Genomic DNA, 19,453 nt, shown 5'->3' on the forward strand with positions numbered 1-19,453 from the left:
CACAAAGGACCACAGTTGAATTTGAAGGAGTGCGTGATACCGCCAAGGCCGTCAGGGAATGGATTCAAGGCATTAAGGAAAAGGGAGAGCAAATCTTCAAAGATCTACGAGAAATGGCTCTCCATAGGGAATCCACTCTTATCAAAATGTGTAAGCTGAGGAAAGAATGTTATAACGCTCATGAGGCAATTGCCAAGGCATTGCCCCTCATAAGGGCTCTATTTTGGACCTGCTCTCAAATCCCCACACTTGATATTATCCTAGATCCCTATGATGTCAATACCTTCAAGGAATGGTATTGGATTCTCAGCATGAAGAACTACATGAAGGATAATATCAACAAAATGCAAGATAAGTGTGATGACGCTTTGTCAAACGTGAAGGATCTTGGTGAAAAGATCCTCAGATCAATGGTTCCTGGTTGGAAAAGTAGTATGATAGACAATGAGGCGCAACCACAGTGGGAGGATAGGCTGCAAACCAAGGTCACCTACTCCATGGAGGACTTGGAATTTGCTAGTGGGCTACAACCAGATATATCGTGCTTTGAGAATCATAGATCATACTGGAGAGAAGAGCTGGAGAATGTAGATAGCCTCCTAGAGGGTATTCATTATAAAATGTTTAATCCTCCTATGCCTCCAACAACTGAACTGTTCAAGTTGTGCCTAAGATTCCAGGACTACGTTCCGGTAGAGCGTGCAACCGATCGAGATATCTGGGGAGAGTACTTGCGTGGAGAGGTCGAATTTATTGAAAAAGAATCCACAGCAGGAAAAGAAAAAGTGCTTTCCTAAAATATATGTTTCTTTTTTAATCTTAAAATGCACTTTTCCGGACATAAAGTTCATTCCTAACTACCAAAGCTTATGTAAATTTTGAGCTACGTGCATGTGCACTTTTTGGAGCAGCTTTTTGGGTAGTTATTCATTACTGTTTTGGTAGTTATTGTCTCCCCTTTTGTTGTTGTTGATATTTTGCCTCCCATTTATGGGTATGGGCAGTTTTGATAGAGGATGAATCTGGCCCACTTGTTTAAGTTTAATCTTGGTCATTCATCCATTTTTGGGAACTCTATATAAAGGAGTTAGTTTCTCCTTTATTTCGAGCAGAAAGTTAAAGATTGTTGCAAAAACTTTGGCAAAATATATACAAAATTTAATGGATGTTAAAGCTGTGTCTTTTTTTCTGTGAGTGCATGGTCCTCTTCTCCATCTATTTTATATTTCTGCAACTGTATTTATTTTCAGACAGTTTATTTATGCATGTATTTGATGGATATCTTGGTTCATACCATTAGGAAATAGTTGATTATTATTCCCTCTGCATGGTTAGTCTGAGCCCCTTTTGTGCTAAGTTCGGTTGTTAGAATTGAATGGCTGTAAAAGTCCATTTGTGTTTAGCAGCTTGAAAATTCAAAATCCTTAGACGATTGCACTAGTTTTTACCTAGTTGTGCTAATTAACTGGCAAAGTAATTTCTAGTTATTTTAAGACTTCCGTCTATGCGTTCAAATATGTTGCCTTAGTTAAATTAGCTAGTTGTTCTTATTTACTCTTTATCCTTATCTCCCCTTTTTTTCCTTTTTTATCAAAGAAGCCCACAAGTCAAGCTGAAGTAGCATCAAGTAGAAGCAAATCAGATGAGATAGGACTGAAAGATTTTAGGGAACCTGTACAAAACCAATTTCGTCTAACCGTAAGTCCCCTTTGTGTTTCCAGCAAAACACATCAAATACTAAGCTATCCTGCAGTCAAGACCTGACAACCGAAACATTGAGGTCATCCCCATTGATCAATTTAACACAACATTAGGGATTTCCTTATCTCAAGAGAGGATAGGATTCTTAGTATTCTATTTTGCGTTGGCCGGATGAAGTCATAGTTCTGGGATTTTAGACACATCAACAGGTAGGAGAAAATAATAGATAATTCCACTAAAGGTGGATCACCCACTGAAAGTGGATTTTCTCTTACAACCATATTCCCTAGATATGCAATTCCCCAAGTGTCTCATATGCAAACTACTATGAAATGCATTTTCCTAAGTCAACCTAAGTGTAATCACATGAGTCATAAATTACACCAACAATATGCATCGATCGATCTATCATTGAATTGTATTCTTTGCCGAGCTCAATAATTAGCTCCCCCTAAGTCATGCTTCCTTTGACTCAAGAGAGTTTCTTTCTCAACTTTGGTGAGACTAACACCACTTTTTCAACTCTACATGCAACCTCCTTCGCATATATCTTGCTCTCGTTTCCTTTTCCAAGATTTTGTAGTTTTCCTTTTATGTTTGGCCATAGTATCTGTCTTCTTGTTTTGTCTAGATGGTTCCAAAAACCACATCTATAATGGCGTGTTGTATGACCATAGTTATTCCATGTATAACATATAATATTGTAAATCACTAAAAGAGCAAATGAATTACATTTCCCATTTGAAAGCCTATAAGAACTTCTATTCTTGCTACAACCAAAATTTCTTGCACATGTACTACAGTCTCTTGCTCTATGACAAAATGATTGCAGAAAAAGAAATAAACATAAAAGAAATGTTGAAACTTGGTCATTGTGCCTGCCTTGGAGGAGAGTACATCCTAAACTTGTTCTTGTTAACTTGTGAAGGAGTGTTTGTTTTATATGGAACTTGACTCTCTTTCTTCTTGTTGCTTTCACTTTTGAGGGCATTAATATACCTTAATGACATTAGATTTCCACAATCCATTATGTTGAAAATCTACTATTTCTAGATTCGATTGTGTGAGAATTTTTACATCAACATTTCTGATCACACTCCATGATCCATCATCAAGATGAAAGAGTTTTTTTAATTAAAATAACTTAACCAGTTTTTGATCAATTGTCTTCTTTAGTGGCTCTTTGGAAAATTCTTTTTTGACCAGTTGATTTTCTTCATATCCAAGGCCAGTCTTTATAAGTGGTGACCTTTGCTCATTTATAATATCATTCAAGATCTCGATAATCTTTTCAAACTCAAGGCTCCTTTTTGACTTGGCCATTATTTTCTCTAATTCTTTCCTCAAAGAAACAATTTCGGATTCAAGTTTCTCACAATTTTCTTCTTTTTCCTTTGATTGTATTCACACCTCTTCCTCTATTATTTTTGCTTCTTCAAATTTATCTTTCAAATCAATGATCATCTTCTCCAACTCGTCAAGGTTTTTTGTCATTTTAGCCTTAGATTCATATTTTTTATGTTGTAACTTTTGTTTCAAATTCTTTTTCTAAGCTTCTTAATATCTCTTAAGGCACATATGAGCTCTCCTTCAAGATCCACTTCTGCTCCATCTTGCTCATATGCTACTTCTAAGTCCATCTCTTCTTTTCTTTCACTCACAAAGCCCTCTTCACTTTTCAATACATTATGTGTGCTTGAGATCTACCTTCCAGTGGTTAGATTGTTCGAAGCAACCCATTCTGATACCAATTGATGAGCACACACTTATACTGAGAGGGGGGTGGGGGTGAATCAATATAGGGTAATCTTTTACTTTTTCAAAAACTTAACAACCATAACATTATCAATCACACAATATCTACGATTAGGAAAACAAGAAGAACACAAGATTTACATGGAAACCCTTATGGGAGACAACCACAGCAAAATATTGTTTATATAAAATTCTCTTATAAATTTTGTAGGCACCAACCTACTAGAGACACCAATCCCTTCTTATCTTTGTAGACACCAACCCACTAGAGACACCAATCCCCACTATTGAACACCAACCAAACAAGAGATACCAATCTCTTCTTTAGAGAGGCACCAACCTCTAACACAACCCAACTTCTGTCTTCTTAACATTGCTTCTTCAAGGCATGAGAGCATACTTGATAAAATCCGCTATAAATTCTCTTAAGCCTGCTCCAAATCTTCTCGTACGTTTACTCCAAATCTGCTACAAATTAAGTCTGCTCCAAATCTTCTCTTAGGTTTATTCCAAATTTGCTACAAATAACCTCCACAAATCTGCTATACAAACTCCTTGAAAGGTCTGCTATGAATCTGCCTTAAATCTTCCATAAACCACCTTGAAGGTCTGCTACAATGTAATGTCCCCTTCTCGATGATGTACTCGCAGTGGTCCATTGCCCTATTTCTGAGACCCGTAGGCTACGTGGAATGAAGAATTAGGGTTTCAAACATTGATGAGGCGAGAACTTACTATTTTTAGTAAGTCAGGGGTTGGTTGTATTGATGATACTGTCCTATTGAGCTTTCCATGCTCTGTCACTGGGTGCGAAGATCATGCTTTTCAGAGCAGTTCATGACTTACTATTTTTAGTAAGTGGCAGTATGGAGTATTTCTATTTTTGGCAATGGACAGGGTCTTGATCTTGCAGCAGTTCAGTGGTCTTCCTTGCTTAGCTTCATCCTGGTTTTTGTTAATAATCAGTATTGGAGTCATAAGTGATTTAATTAAATATTATTTCCTTATCCTAAGGTTTAATATTTAATTTATTTTATTATTTTTACTATTGATTAATGACTTTGGAAATTGTGCATAATATGATGTCTCCTAAGTGCTAGGCAAATTGTTTATGTCTGGAAGGGGGACGCCAATATTAAAATGGGAGATGTTATTTTATTCAACAAAGTATTTGCTAAGTCATAAATCGTGGTCCTTGCTGGCTAGGCGTGATTTTTTACTTGAAGTATGGCGCCATCTTTTGGGTCCACTTTGGTAAATGAAAGGAAAATGGGAAAGATGAATTTGGGCATATTTGTGAGCATTTGCATTTGAATTTGGTGGTGCAAGAAGTTATAAATAAGAGCCTTGGGCTCTCATTTTGGGGATCTTGAAAATTTGCATTGTTATGCTGTCGGATTGGCATCAAAACTTTCCGGTTTCGTACTTGAAATATAATACCTAGCTGTGTGCTGTAATCTACCATACTTTCATTTGGAGTGCGGCTACCTAGTGCTTTCCGGTTTCGTACTTGAAATATAATACCTAGCTGTGTGCTGTAATCTACCATACTTTCAGTGCGTATCATAGTCTTTTTGGTGTCTGGAGCGATTTTTGGTGTCTGGAGTGATTTTTGGTGTTGTTGGTTTACCTGTGGCTGAAGCACATTTTCAATCACACCTCTCTACCTGAGTGTTTGATCATTCTGGGTACCAGCTCATTCATCCTTCTTGCTACTGACGATTCATTCTGTAAGTTTCTGGCACGTTTTATTGAGCATTGAATTTATTAGAGCAAATCGAAATTCCTTAGCTAGGCATTGGGTTTTGAAGGTCCATTGGGATGTGTGCCAAATAATGTGGGGGCTTTTGATAGCTCACCTTTGGTTTGTTTTCATCGCTGCTGGTCTAGTGTTTGTTTAGGACTGAATTTGGGTGAATCAAGTGAGTATTGAGAGAGATATGAGTGATTTAGTGGGTTCATAGGCTGTTGGTTATGCATTTCCAACCTACAGTTTTGATGTTAGTAGAGTTTCATGTTTATTATCTTTGATGTTCAGCATTACTATTCTATTCTCACTCTCTCTGTTATTGTAAGGTTAAGTAGTACTACTACTAACCCAATCTGGCTTGTAAACTCTCATCCCGCTGAAAAGTGGAAGAGGTTGGCTTGCCGCCTATATCAGTTAAATTGTAATTCAGTCCTCCCGCTGCATAAGCGGTCGAGTTGAGTTTTTGTAATTCAGTCCTCCCGCTAAAATATCACGGTTGAGTGATTTGTGTCTGCTGTATGTTTCTCATGGCTGGTTCACCACCAAATTTCTTGCTTTCCCGCTGGATAAGCGGAAGGGGCTAGTTTGCCGCCCAGTATTGTATTCACTTTATCTTTTCAGCAGATTTGAGATCTAATGATCCCCTATTCACCGTATGCTCTCACCTTCCCACACTGGGCACTTGGTGATCAGAAAGTGGAAGGGTTGCATTTTTCAACAAGCTTTGAGTTTATGCTTTCTAACCTTAACGGGTTATCTGTTGGTTGATGATTATTATTGAACTTAAAAACAAAAAAAATATCTGGGATATTACATACAAATCTGCCTTAAATCACCATGAAGGTCTGCCTTAAATCTGCTCTTGCATCTGCTCCAAATCTGTTATAGATTACCTCCAAAAGTCTACTATAAATCTCCTCGAAAGGTCTGCTACAAATCTACTGGTGGAGAATATACTTCTGCTCTAAATCTGGAAGATATTTCATTAACTGCTTGATGTCTTTACCTAAACTTCATATTTTATGTATTGCTCAATCACTCCTTTTCACCCAAGAGGTTTGCCTCATATAATAATTAACAAGGTCGGCTAGCTTTTGTAAAATAAATAAATTTATCTTAATTTCCCGAGTATTTATTCTATCAAGGAGGTTGGCTAGCTTTTGCACATAAATAAATTTATTTTATTATTAATACATAGGTAGACCAGCCCTTAAAATTCAAGTATTTTTATTTGAAACTCGATATGTATGTTTTGACTAAACCTCCTATGACATCAATAATAAATCGTCTAAATCTTAATTCCCCTTTGACATCAATGACAACAATATTTCCAACAAACCGTTGGTCATCTATTGAAACATATATAAATTGTGCAATTGATATAAAGAACAAAATCATATCTTAGTATCTGGGTTTGAATGTGCTGAAGTAATTCAAATTGTGCAATTGATATAAAGAACAAAATCATATCTTGGTATCTTGGTTTGAATGTGTTGAAGTAAATTATCTCTCATATGTTGAGGTTTGTTACCCTTCTTTCATCATTGTTGCGTATCAAAACATGCTTTATGGTGAAACTCTCTTATAGGTTGTAGTAAGTGTGAAGCCCTAGTTGGTATTCATGTGTCTACCACTAGGGTTTCTATTACTCATTTGCTCTAGCTAATCTCTTTTTATTTCTGTACTTTTGGGATAAAAGTACACAAAACCTTTAAAAACCGCAATCATACAAGAGAGTTGGCCCTCTCAAACACAGAGGTAAGTTGTTGATCCAATAACAACTTATCCAATTATTAGAACATTTGTCACTACCCGTTGGGAAAGTCACTTTGAAATCTGCAGTGACAAATCTGTTTACCAATGGATAGCATTAAATTTGGCAAATTGAGCAAAGATTTACCCACAAGGAAAGAGGAGAACAATTGTTGATGATCTCCTACCACCCAAAGGAGGAGGAAACTTACTTGGGACAGCCATATACCAAATTTTTAGCATTAATGCTGATGTCATAATCACTATCAACCACCATACCACTTCAAGACAATTGGTTTTCAAAGAAATGCTAATCATAAGAAGAAAGGGACTACTATCCATAATTGTTGATAGAACATCTTCAGTCCCTATAATGTTCGTACCTTTTATTTTTGCAAAGAAATATCAATTTTGCTGCTGTTATATCATTGTCAGGTTGCAAGAACAGTTGTTATCAGTCATGAACTGTTGGAAATTTGCATATTTTATGGAGGTTTTATCACAGGATAATGTTGGTGGAATGGTCCAATTGAAGGGGACTATCATTTCAGCCACTATAGTTCTGATGTGGGTAAGACTTCAGCTGTTTTGTGGCTGTTGTGACTTGTTTCCAGTTCATACACAATTTGATTTACAGCATATTTTGCAAGGTACAGCTTGTTGCATTGTTGAAGGATCCTTTGGAACTCAAGGGTTGGATTATGAAGCTTTGATAAGCATTTTGGATTATTCGTCATATAGGAGCCAAGTGGAGCAATAAAATCATGGTGGTGAGTACATGCATCCTTTGGTCTTGTCAAAGTTGATGGATATTTTCATGCATCATCAAATTATAGATGATCATCTTGGGAGTGGGTTGCATTCTTTGTCTTATACTATTTGGGAGACTATTAGGAATCTCATCATGACATTTTCAAAGGTTTGTATTGAGGATCATGCATACTTGTTGGCCAAATTGTCTCCTAGGTTGCCAAGGTTGCATACTTTAATTGTGAATTATGAAGTTGGGGAATGTTATACTCATTGGACCAGTTGCTTCACTTGACTAGCAAGGGATCTAAAATAAACAAGTACTACATCATTATCGATAGCTTTGGCAAAGTGTTGTTTGATAATTCCAAGCCACAGTCGCTTGAGGCAAACAATTCCACGAAAGGCAGACCGCCATATCCCCTTTTTGGAAATACAGCCATAGATAAGACCTCTGGCCTGTTTCCATTTTTTGTAGCCTAAAGGGCAAAACAAGGGAAATAAATTTTAACATTGTTTTAAGTTGAGCCCGACAATTTTTATATTAAAGGGCAACATAAATAATATTATTAAAATAAAAAAGACATTTTTAAAAAACACATTAAAATAAGTAGTATTTCTTAAATACTTAAAATAAAATAAAAAGTATTTTTAAATACTAAAAATATAAGAAAATATAAAGTATTTTCAAATACAAAAAATATAATTAAATAAGAAGTATTTTAAATACTAATTGGAGGGAAATTTAATCAAAGAGCCCTTGGAAAAGTATAAAAGAGGGCATCTAGCCTCATTTGGCATCTTGATTTCATTTTGACATTTTTTATCAGGAGCTTTGTCATTTGAGCTTTGGCATCCAAGGACGAAAACCCTCTTGGATTCCACATTTGGGATCAAAGATGAAAACCCTTGTTTTCCATTTTGGGTGATCCATTCAAGGATCACAAATGTGCTGATTCATTAAGGATTTAAAGACATTTTTCAAAGTTTGCATGTTGTTTCTATAGTGTCCCTATAGTGGTTTGTTGAAGATTTCATCACTTGGAGCATAGATGCAAAAATCGTTTGGGGAAAAATCGACAAACCAAAAGTAAAAGATTTTTTGGAAAAATGGGGAAAAAATGAGGAAAATATCAGATTTTAAAAAAAAACATAAAAAATTGTAGAAAAAGAGACAAAAACTATTTTTTTTTAAAACTAAGTGCATTTCCATAGCATTGAGATATAGAGAGTGTTAATGCATGGTAGCTTATGCAAGATAAGATCTTCCTAACCTTCCTTGTTCTGTTATTTATCTACATGCTTCATGTCTGATTTATATTGCATATGATTATCAGATTGTACAAACATTGCTTATCATTATGCTATCAGGCTAACAAACCGATAGCATATTAATGTCAATTGTTAATTGGCATTAATATGCTATCGGGGTGTTAACCCAATAGCATATTAAATGCTATAAGTTATCGGGTTAAAATCGCCGATACATACTTGCTATCTGGTGCAGAAACATTGGCACCAATTCACATCTGTTATCGGGCTTAATTACATCGAGCATATTTGTTATCGGGTTTAATGAATACACCGTTTCATTTGGCATTAACATTGGTTAAATGCACCGGTTGGATTATATTCATCGTGCACTTTGAATATCAGTGTTTATATGAACCGATTCATTGTGTTGATCAGTCATTATATTATGATATTACAATATGCTATCGGGGGTTTTTGAATCGATAATCAGCATTGTGTTAATGGTATAATTGTAAAGGCACCGATCAATGGGTGCATTGATCGATCATGCCTAAAAGGCATGACCAGTCAATACACCAATTGACCGGTTGCCTAAATGATATATATGCCAATTGAATTCATTTGGAGAAGACATAGAAAACATTAAATGATCTCTCTCCTTCAGACCTGCAGATAAAAATTAGAATTATTAGACATTGACATAATTCCTCATATCCATATATAGCATTCATAGTTCATAACTTGTTCTTTAATTAAAATTGATATAACTTTACATGGTATCAGAGCCAAGGTAATCGAACCTAAGGCTATTCAATTTTGATAAAAATTTAAGGACTAAGTTACAAACAACATCACATTTCCATAATGGCCAACGCTATCAGATTCGAAGATAGACTCGGAGGTAGCGAAGATTTTTCAGCTTGGAAGTTTAGAATCAAAATGATTTTAAGAGAAAACAAAGTTGATTCATATGTCCAAACTGAAAGTGCACAACCAGAAGATGAAACCGAGAAATCCACATGGATCGAAGGAAATGATAAGGCTATTAAAATAATAGTGGATGGAGTAAGAAATAATATAATGCCCATCATTAGAAAGTAGGAGACGGCTTATAAAATGTTCAAGGCACTTGAAAAGACATTTGAGATATCAAATGCAAGTCGTACTCTAGCACTAAAACGAGAAATAAATCATATCACCATGAACAAAGGGGAGACAATCAACGCCTACTTCATGTGGATATCAGTTCTAAAAGATGAACTTGCAACTCTGGACTACGAGATCCGAGGCAAAGAACTAACACTCATTGCTTTAGATGGGTTGCCTAGTGGATGGAGCACATTCGTCCAAGGCATCAGTGCAAGGTCCAAATATCCTAAGTTTGAAAGACTAAGAGATGACTGTCTACAAGAAGAATCCCGATTGAACAAGGTAGGAATAAAACAGAAGAATATAGATGAAGACCTGCAAGTCCTAAATACAAACATCAATAAGAAGTACAAAAAGAAGCAATTCAGGAAAAGAAAAGCTAAACAAGGCAAGAACACTTCTAAGAAAGACCACCTATCACATGTTCAATGTTATAGGTGTGACAAATTCGGACACTATGTTGCAAACTGTCCAGAGAAAGGGAAGCAAGCCACATTTGCAAAAGTGAGGAAATCTAGAAAAGAAAATGACTCCGAGAACTATGTCCTCTACTCAGCACTTACAAGCCATACTTCAAACAAATCTAACTCATGGGTGATCGACAGTGGTTCATCCAGACACATCACCGGCTTTAGAGAAATACTAGACTCCATGATAGAGAAAGATGATGAGGAAGTAACCATCGGAGACGATTCTTCACATCCAGTCAGAGGAATTGGAACCTACACCATCAAACTGAAGACAGGCATGTCACTACGACTTGAAGAAGTACTATATGTTCCAGGCATCAAAAGAAATCTAATCTCCATATCAGCACTAGAAGATCAAGGATACAGAGTGACCTTCATGGAAAACAAGGTGTTGGCTTGGCCAAAGAGATCCTCCATCAAAGACGCTAAGGTCATTGGTCGAAGACAAGGCTATTTGTATGAGCTATGTACAGAGCCCAATCTAGCATTGATCCATGAAGCAACTAATGCAAATGAAGTATGGCACAGGAGATTAGGCCATCTAAATTATAGAGCTTTGTCAACCATGGGAAACCTTGTCATAGGTCTACCTAAATTGAAGCAATATCATTCCGAGACATGCAAAAGGTGTGCCTTAGGTAAAAATACCAAAAATGCATTTCTGAATAGTACTAGGAAAACTAGCAAAGTTTTGGAGTTAATTCATTCTGATGTATGTGGACCTATGTCCGTACCCTCGCTAGGGGGATTTTTGTACTATGTAATTTTTGTTGATGACTACTCTAGGAAGCCGTGGATCTACTTTCTGAAATGCAAAGAATCAGAAGAGATCCTAAGTAGGTTCAAAGAGTTTAAAACATTAACAGAAAATCTCTCTGAAAACAAAATTAAAATCTTAAGAACTGACAATGGGGGGGAATACACATCAGGACTATTTAAAGACTTTTGCAGAAATTCTGGGATTAAGAGGGAGTTGACAATACCTTATAATCCACAACAAAATGGAGTAGCTGAAAGCAAAAATAGGACCATAGTATAAGCTGCCAAAGCCATGATACTAGATCAAAATCTAAACTTGAACCTTTGGGCAGAAGCAACTAACACTGCTGTGTACATACAAAATAGATGTCCTCATTCACACCTTGAAGATAAAACTCCTGAGGAAGTCTTTACCAAGACAAAACCAGATATCAGCCATCTTAGGATATTTGGGTGTCCGGTCTATATATATGTACCTAAAGAGAAAAGACTAAAACTAGAACCCTCTGGAAAAAGGGGAATACTTGTAGGATACAGTGAAACTTCTAAAGCCTATAGAATCTATGTACAAGGGCAGAGAAATATTGAACTCAGTAGGGATGTAATCTTCAAAGAAGATTTAGCCTTCAAAAGGGCCCAAAATACAATAGAACCTGAAATTCATAATCCTACTCCTAACCTAGAAGAAGAACCTACTCCTGAGCTTCAGAGGGAGTATCTTGAGGAAACTATAAGTGAAACACAAGACCCACCTATAGATAATCGCAAGAAAAGACCACTATGGGCCACCAAAACTATAGCAGAAGCTCAAAAGTTCGCTGCTCCTTCAGGAACCTTCAGGGAAAGCAAGAGGCTTAATAAATTCATCAACTATGTTGCACTTATGAATGATCTCTCTAAAGCTGAACCTAACAATGTTTCAGATGCACTCAAACATCAAGTATGGATAGATGCCATGACTGAAGAATATCAGTCCATTATGAAGAATGATGTCTGGGAGATTGTTCCTAGGCCAACCAAGAAGTCTGTTGTGTCTTCTAAATGGTTGTTTAAAATCAAGCATGCTGCAAATGGCAGTATTGAAAAACACAAGGCCAGATTTGTAGCTAGAGGGTTCTCACAGAAGGAAGGAATAGATTACGAAGAAACATTTGCACCTGTTGCCAGGTACACATCAGTAAGAGCTGTCCTAGCCATTGCAGCAGCAAAGGGGTGGAAGGTACAGATGGATGTTAAGACAGCATTCCTAAATGGCGAGATCATGGAAGAAGTCTACTTAGAGCAACCTGAAGGGTTTGAAATTCATGATGCAAAGTCTCATGTGTGTAGACTCAAGAAAGCTCTTTATGGGCTCAAACAGGCTCCCAGAGTTTGGTATGAAAGAATTGACACCTATCTCTCAAAGTTGGGTTTCTCTAAGAATGATGCAGATCCTAATCTCTACCTCAAAAGAAATAAAGGTGATATGTTAATATTAATTTTATATGTTGATGACTTATTAATTACAGAAGATGATCACCTAATAGATCAATGCAAGAAAGATCTATCCACAAAATTTGATATGAAAGACTTGGGGCTTCTTCATTACTTCCTAGGATTGGAAGTATGGCAGAATTCTGATAATATTGTACTGAACCAAGGGAAGTACACCTTGGACATATTGACAAGATTTGGAATGCTAAACTGCAGACCCATGACCTCTCCTATGGAAACCAACTTCCACAAACTTAAAGAAGCAGCAGCAGAATCAAGACCTGCTGACCCCACTCAATACAGGCAGATGATTGGGTCCCTAATGTATCTAGTAAATACAAGGCCAGATATCTACTATGTTGTTAATGCCTTAAGTCAGTTCATGTGTGAACCTAAGGAGATACACCTGGTTGCAATAAAGCATATAATGAGATATCTACAAGGTACCCTAAAGCTTGGTCTTAAATATGAAAAGGTTGACATAGATCTACATGGATTTACAGATTCAAATTGGGCTGGCAGTGTGACTGACAGAAAGAGCACTTCAGGGTGCTGCTTCAGTTTAGGGTCAGCCATGATATCCTGGATCAGCAGAAAACAATCTTCAGTAGCTCAGAGTTCCATAGAGGCTGAATATATTGCAGCTTCAATGGCTGCCCGAGAAGCAGTATGGCTAAGGAAATTGCTCGTGGGATTATTTGGAGAACCTATGAAACCTACAGTCATTCAGTGTGATAATCAAAGCTGTATAAAACTCTCTGTAAATCCAGTATTTCATGACAGGTCCAAACATATTGAGATTCCATATCACTATGTACGAGATATGGTTGACAGGAATGTGATAAAGTTAGAATATGTGTGTACAGGAGATCAGACTGCAAATATTCTGACCAAACCACTTTCCAGAGTGAAGGTTGATCACTTCAGAAAGGGTTTAGGTATGATAGAAAGGTAATCTGCTTTGTAATCTATACTTACATATATTTAAGATGTTTAAGGTGTAAACTTCTTTGTCATGTTTGGACTATCTCTTGGCTTCTTGCCACCTGTGTTCATATCTAAGAGGTGACGATCTCTCAGATACTGAACACTTGTATGTAGACATCATAAGGTGACGATCTTATGATAGTCAAACCAGTAATCATGTTGGATCACTGGTAAGTCATGGATGTGCCATGACTATGTTGTGATACAACATTTGTACAAATGTTATTGCATTATCACAACTTGGATATGATGAGAACTTAAGCACTTCTCATATGGTTATCCTTGTATTGCGTGTTAGGCAATACTGATATCACGTGTAGGTAATATCTCAACCATTGATCATGTTGGATCTCTGGTAAGTCATGGATGTGCCATTACTATGTTGTGATAAACATTTATAAATGTTATTGCACTTATCACAACTTGGATATGATGAGAAACTAACCTTTCTCATAGACTTATCCTTAAGTATTGCATGTTAGGCAATACTGATATCATGTGTTAGGTGATATCTTGATGAATCTTACAGATCACATGTTTTGGTGATTTCTCACATGATCAGGTGATGATTCTCTTACTTTTATCACATGTTAAAATAATACTTTATGTCACATGCTCAGGTGATGTTCTTCTATTTTGTATCATATGTCTTGATGGTATTTCTCATGTATAAATGATTTTTGCTGATTGGCATTATCTTAGTTATGAAAAGGAAATGTGATGCAGGTTGCCTTATCTATCTTCCAAAGCTAAGAGGGAGTGTTAATGCATGGTAGCTTATGCAAGATAAGATCTTCCTAACCTTCCTTGTTCTGTTATTTATCTACATGCTTCATGTCTGATTTATATTGCATATGATTATCAGATTGTACAAACATTGCTTATCATTATGCTATCGGGCTAACAAACCGATAGCATATTAATGTCAATTGTTAATTGGCATTAATATGCTATCGGGGTGTTAACCCAATAGCATATTAAATGCTATAAGTTATCGGGTTAAAATCGCCGATACATGCTATCTGGTGCAGAAACATTGGCACCGATTCACATCTGTTATCGGGCTTAATTACATCGAGCATATTTGTTATCGGGTTTAATGAATACACCGTTTCATTTGGCATTAACATTGGTTAAATGCACCGGTTGGATTATATTCATCGTGCACTTTGAATATCGGTGTTTATATGAACCGATTCATTATGTTGATCAGTCATTATATTATGATATTACAATATGCTATCGGGGGTTTTTGAACCGATAATCAGCATTGTGTTAATGGTATAATTGTAAAGGCACCGATCAATGGGTGCATTGATCGGTCATGCCTAAAAGGCATGACCGGTCAATACACCAATTGACCGGTTGCCTAAATGATATATATGCCAATTGAATTCATTTGGAGAAGACATAGAAAACATTAAATGATCTCTCTCCTTCAAACCTGCAGATAAAAAATCAGAATTATTAGACATTGACATAATTCCTCATATCCATATATAGCATTCATAGTTCATAACTTGTTCTTTAATTAAAATTGATATAACTTTACAAAGAGCAAATAAAATAGAGCTTAGCCCATAAATTGTAGAAAATAATTTTTGTTGTTAACTTTTTAAGAGGGCAGTCACCAAATACACCAAATAGTTGTCTAAGTCTGAGATCAAATACTAGCTAAGTCTATCAAGTAACTGAGATCAAAACTTAACAGACAACAATCCAGCTACTGTTCGGAATTTAGTAAAAGTGGAAGACATTTTGAAGTGATCCAAGAATTTCATTGTGATTGAGGCAAGGAGTTTTGTAGGGTTAATTCAATATTTTAGAAAGCTTATCAAATTGTATTCCACAATTGCAATACTTTATATCATAGCGGCAATAATCAATTGGGGAAAAAATCGGCAAACCAAAAGTATACGATTTTTTGAAAAAATGGATAAAAAATTGGATTTTAAAAAATCATAAAAAATTGTAGAAAATAGACAACCTACTTATTTTTAAAACTTAAAGGCATTTCCATAGCATAGAGATATAGAGAATTAATAAAATAGAGTTTAACCCATGAATTATAGAAAATAGATTTTTGTTGTTTATATTCATATTGCTGATTACATAGGCAAATATTCAGTTAAGTCTGAGATCAAAGATAAGCTAAGTCTATGAAGTAGATGAGATCAAAATTTATTAGACAGCGATCCAGCTATTGTTAGGAATTTAATAAAAGTGGAAGCCACTTTGAAGTGATCTGAGACTTTCATTGTGATTGAAGCAAGGTGGTTTCTAGGGGTAGTTCAATATTTGAGAAAGCTTATCAAATCATATTCCACAGTTGCAATGCTTTATATTCCTTGATGGCAATTGGTAATTCTTTTATATGGGGTAGAATTCAACATAAGGCATTTGTTTAGCTGAAGTAAAAGATTAGAAAGCCACTGGTTTTGGCAATAACTAGCTTGCAACTACTATTTTAGGTAGAGGCAAATTCAAATGATTATGTATCGGAGGCTATTTTATTACAAGCATGTAAGCTTGTTTGTTGTCATTCCGATTTATTTTGTGGAGCACTTTGGATATATTGCTCACATAATGAATTGTATGTCTTTGTTTGAGCAAAAATTAACTATACTAATTATTAATTAAAAATTATATATCTATATCTATATATATTATGTATATCTTCAGATGTTTAGTGTTGTGGTAGAAAAAATCCATTGGTGAGGTAGCCACCAAGTTTCAAACCCCTATTGGGCCATTGAGCTCACAAGCTTTTTGCCTTTGTTGGGCCGTTGAGCTCATGGGTTCGAACAAGTGTGGGGAATGATGGCACCCACCCCCCCCCCCGGCGAAAATGGCCTCATGGAAAGAGATCCTCTATAAGTGGTCTCTTTGGGATCAGACCAAGCTGAAACCCAAGTTTCCTCCATCAAAAAAAAAAAAAAATTATGTACATTAGAGATTTTTACATTATTTTTAATTTATAGTTTATTACACAACTATTAATATATATTCATAGTCTATAATAGTTTAAATTTTAAAACTACTTTATAGTATTAATTATAAACTATAGGGGTTTGTTCCTTCCCTGTCAAAATGCCATCTACAATAGTGCATAGTAGTATTAATTTTAAGCTAGTATACGATATTAATTATATACTTGTTCGCATCAGAATCCATTGGGTGGGGTGTCCTGCAAGCTTGAGTCATATCGGAGCCACGCTTTAGAGAAGATTTTCCAGCTGCTTCAATACTATCTCATATGCCCCACACGATTAGTATGATTGAGGCCCTTTCAAATTTAGTTGATGACTGCCATTACTCCTCCCACTCCTTTATTTAAGGATTTTCAGAGGTCAGAAAGAAAAACTAAGGGACAAAATAACAAACTTTTTCAATGTTGATTCCACATTGACTCTAACTCCGTCTTGGATCAAACCTATTTCTGAGCAGTTCAGTGAGTTCCTGAGTTTTCCTAGGGTTTTGCGAGTTTTTACAGCAATTTTTGTCACTTTTTTGCCACTTTTTGGGGTTTTTAACATGATTTAAATGCAAAAAATCATTGAAATTTGGGTCAACAGTTTTTCTGTGAATCGGGATTTTTTCGGGAAATAAATCGTCTGGCTCCAAGATTCAGGATTAATCGGGTATAATCACGATTTTTTGCAGACTATTGCTTCTATGGTTTGGAGACTTATATGTTGCTGCTACAGTGTTGCTACAGAGCTTTGTTGAAGATTTCAGCATTTGACGGATTATATGTTACTGCTATAGTATCGTCCATCATATTTGAGGGTTTCTACATTGTTTTTCATGACTTCAGAGAATTATTGTGCATCAAAAAATGCTGGATCTGAATTGTTTATGACATTTTCAGTCAACACTAGGTGAGAACTACCTTTGGAAGAGTAAAATCAGTCAATCCCAGACCTAAAAGTAGTCATTCAGCTACTAGTTAAAATCATTTTCAGCCACCGACAGTCATTCTCAGCATTATACCAGTTATATAAGGAGATGTTTCAGCATTCTAGAAGGTTACATCAATCATATAAGGTGATGTCCTAATTAACCAAAGGTTGTAAGTTTGTAACAGATATTAATAGTGCTGTACCTGGCTTTGAGAACATTAGGAAATCATTTGGATTGCTTTATTATTAGTCATATTGTATAACATCCATCATTGTTTACTTGTGAGTTGATCTGAGAAAGTGGTAATTCTGAAAATTCATTTTCCGACTTGTATATCAGCGTTGCCAAGATAAAATCAAAATTGTTGCTGCTATCATATTGATTTCTAATCAGATCTGATTGTGATATGAAGCTATTTAAGGTTTTTGGGTAGGTACGCACCCTAAAACACAACAGTTAATAAAAATGTGGGTTGGATGATAATACAACAGTTTATTAAAAATGTCAATCGGATGATAATATAAGTTCAGAGATAATATTTATATGTGCTGTAGTGGTTTGTGGGTAGGAACACATCCCTAAAACACAATAGCTAATGCATAATTGTATCTGCTACAGAATTCCAGAAAAGTTCAAAGACTAAACAATATGGAGGATTAAAAGCATCCATACCCAAATTGAGAATGCATTGCTGAAGCCTGCTTGGATCACCAACAAGGTTGTCTGGCACATCAACAGCAATGTCCCAAGATAACTCTAACTGCTTCTGTTTTGAACGCACCTGCAGAGAAATAAATTTCTATATCGATTCGATGTCTAACTGACAAAGAATTCATGAAAATAAGCAACTGCAAAAAATTAATTATCATAATCTGTAATCATAAAACAGATTTGTTATGAATTGCCCAAGTAGTGTTGCAAGCAAACTGAAGATGTGCCTAAGAAAAGAAATGGGATCATAAATGTTCCAATCATTACAACCAAAAAATAGGAAAAATCAGTTGTTCAAAAGAATAAGACCTGAAGCATTTTTATTGTTGAACCAATAACATCTGACAATTTGAAAGGTACATGTTCAAGTTCAAGTCGACCTGCTTCTATCTTGGCTAGATCAAGAATTGCGTTCACAATATGGAGGAGGCAATCTGCAGACTCTGATACAGTTAAAAGATGTTCTCGTTGCTCCTCTGTCAGGTGAGTATCCAGTGCCAATGAGGCCATTCCTATAATACCATGAATGGGAGTTCTGCTTTCCAGACCCACAAATAATGCAGTTAATCAGTGTCACTCAATTAAGCTTTCAGCATACAATCAAATTCATGAAAATATAATTTTTCAAAATAATGTGAATTTATGTTTCAAATAGTTGAACCAATCAATGGTCATGCTACAGAAATCATGATTACTTCCCAGGATGATAAAATTAAATGAACTACATTTGCATGCAATCTAATCCATGTGATAAGCAATCAGGTGCATGTTCAAGATCAAGAAGATTGCCAATAGTCTTTTGAGCTCTATTGTATACAGTTGTTCTCATGAGTCTCACTGACCTACCTTCAGTCATCTGTGGACATTAATATGATTTCTCTCTTTCTATAATCAATTTCCGCATATTTATTAATGTAAGCCTGATCATTACTGCCAATAAAGAAATCAAAAGAACCTTTTTTGGAATTCTAATGAATAATTATCTTTGAAAAATAAAAAGACAACAAATTATACTAAAATTTATTGTATAGATGGAAGA

At 35.7% G+C, this 19,453-nt stretch overlaps 1 protein-coding gene across 4 annotated transcripts in view; it reads right to left on the reverse strand.

Moving 5' to 3' along the window:
* Positions 1–19,453, reverse strand: part of LOC131036640 (uncharacterized) — a 192,926-nt gene that overhangs the window by 138,804 nt on the left and 34,669 nt on the right. For all 4 annotated transcript variants that reach the window (XM_057968571.2, XM_057968570.2, XM_057968572.2 and 1 more), the window contains 2 exons: positions 18,724–18,949; positions 18,376–18,484 (listed from right to left, as the gene is read on the reverse strand). In XM_057968571.2, coding sequence (XP_057824554.2) covers positions 18,376–18,484; positions 18,724–18,949 — 335 coding nt within the window. The remainder of the gene's footprint in view (positions 1–18,375; positions 18,485–18,723; positions 18,950–19,453) is intronic.

Source organism: Cryptomeria japonica, chromosome 1 (assembly GCF_030272615.1).
Source record: "Cryptomeria japonica chromosome 1, Sugi_1.0, whole genome shotgun sequence".
Classification (NCBI taxonomy): domain Eukaryota; kingdom Viridiplantae; phylum Streptophyta; class Pinopsida; order Cupressales; family Cupressaceae; genus Cryptomeria; species Cryptomeria japonica.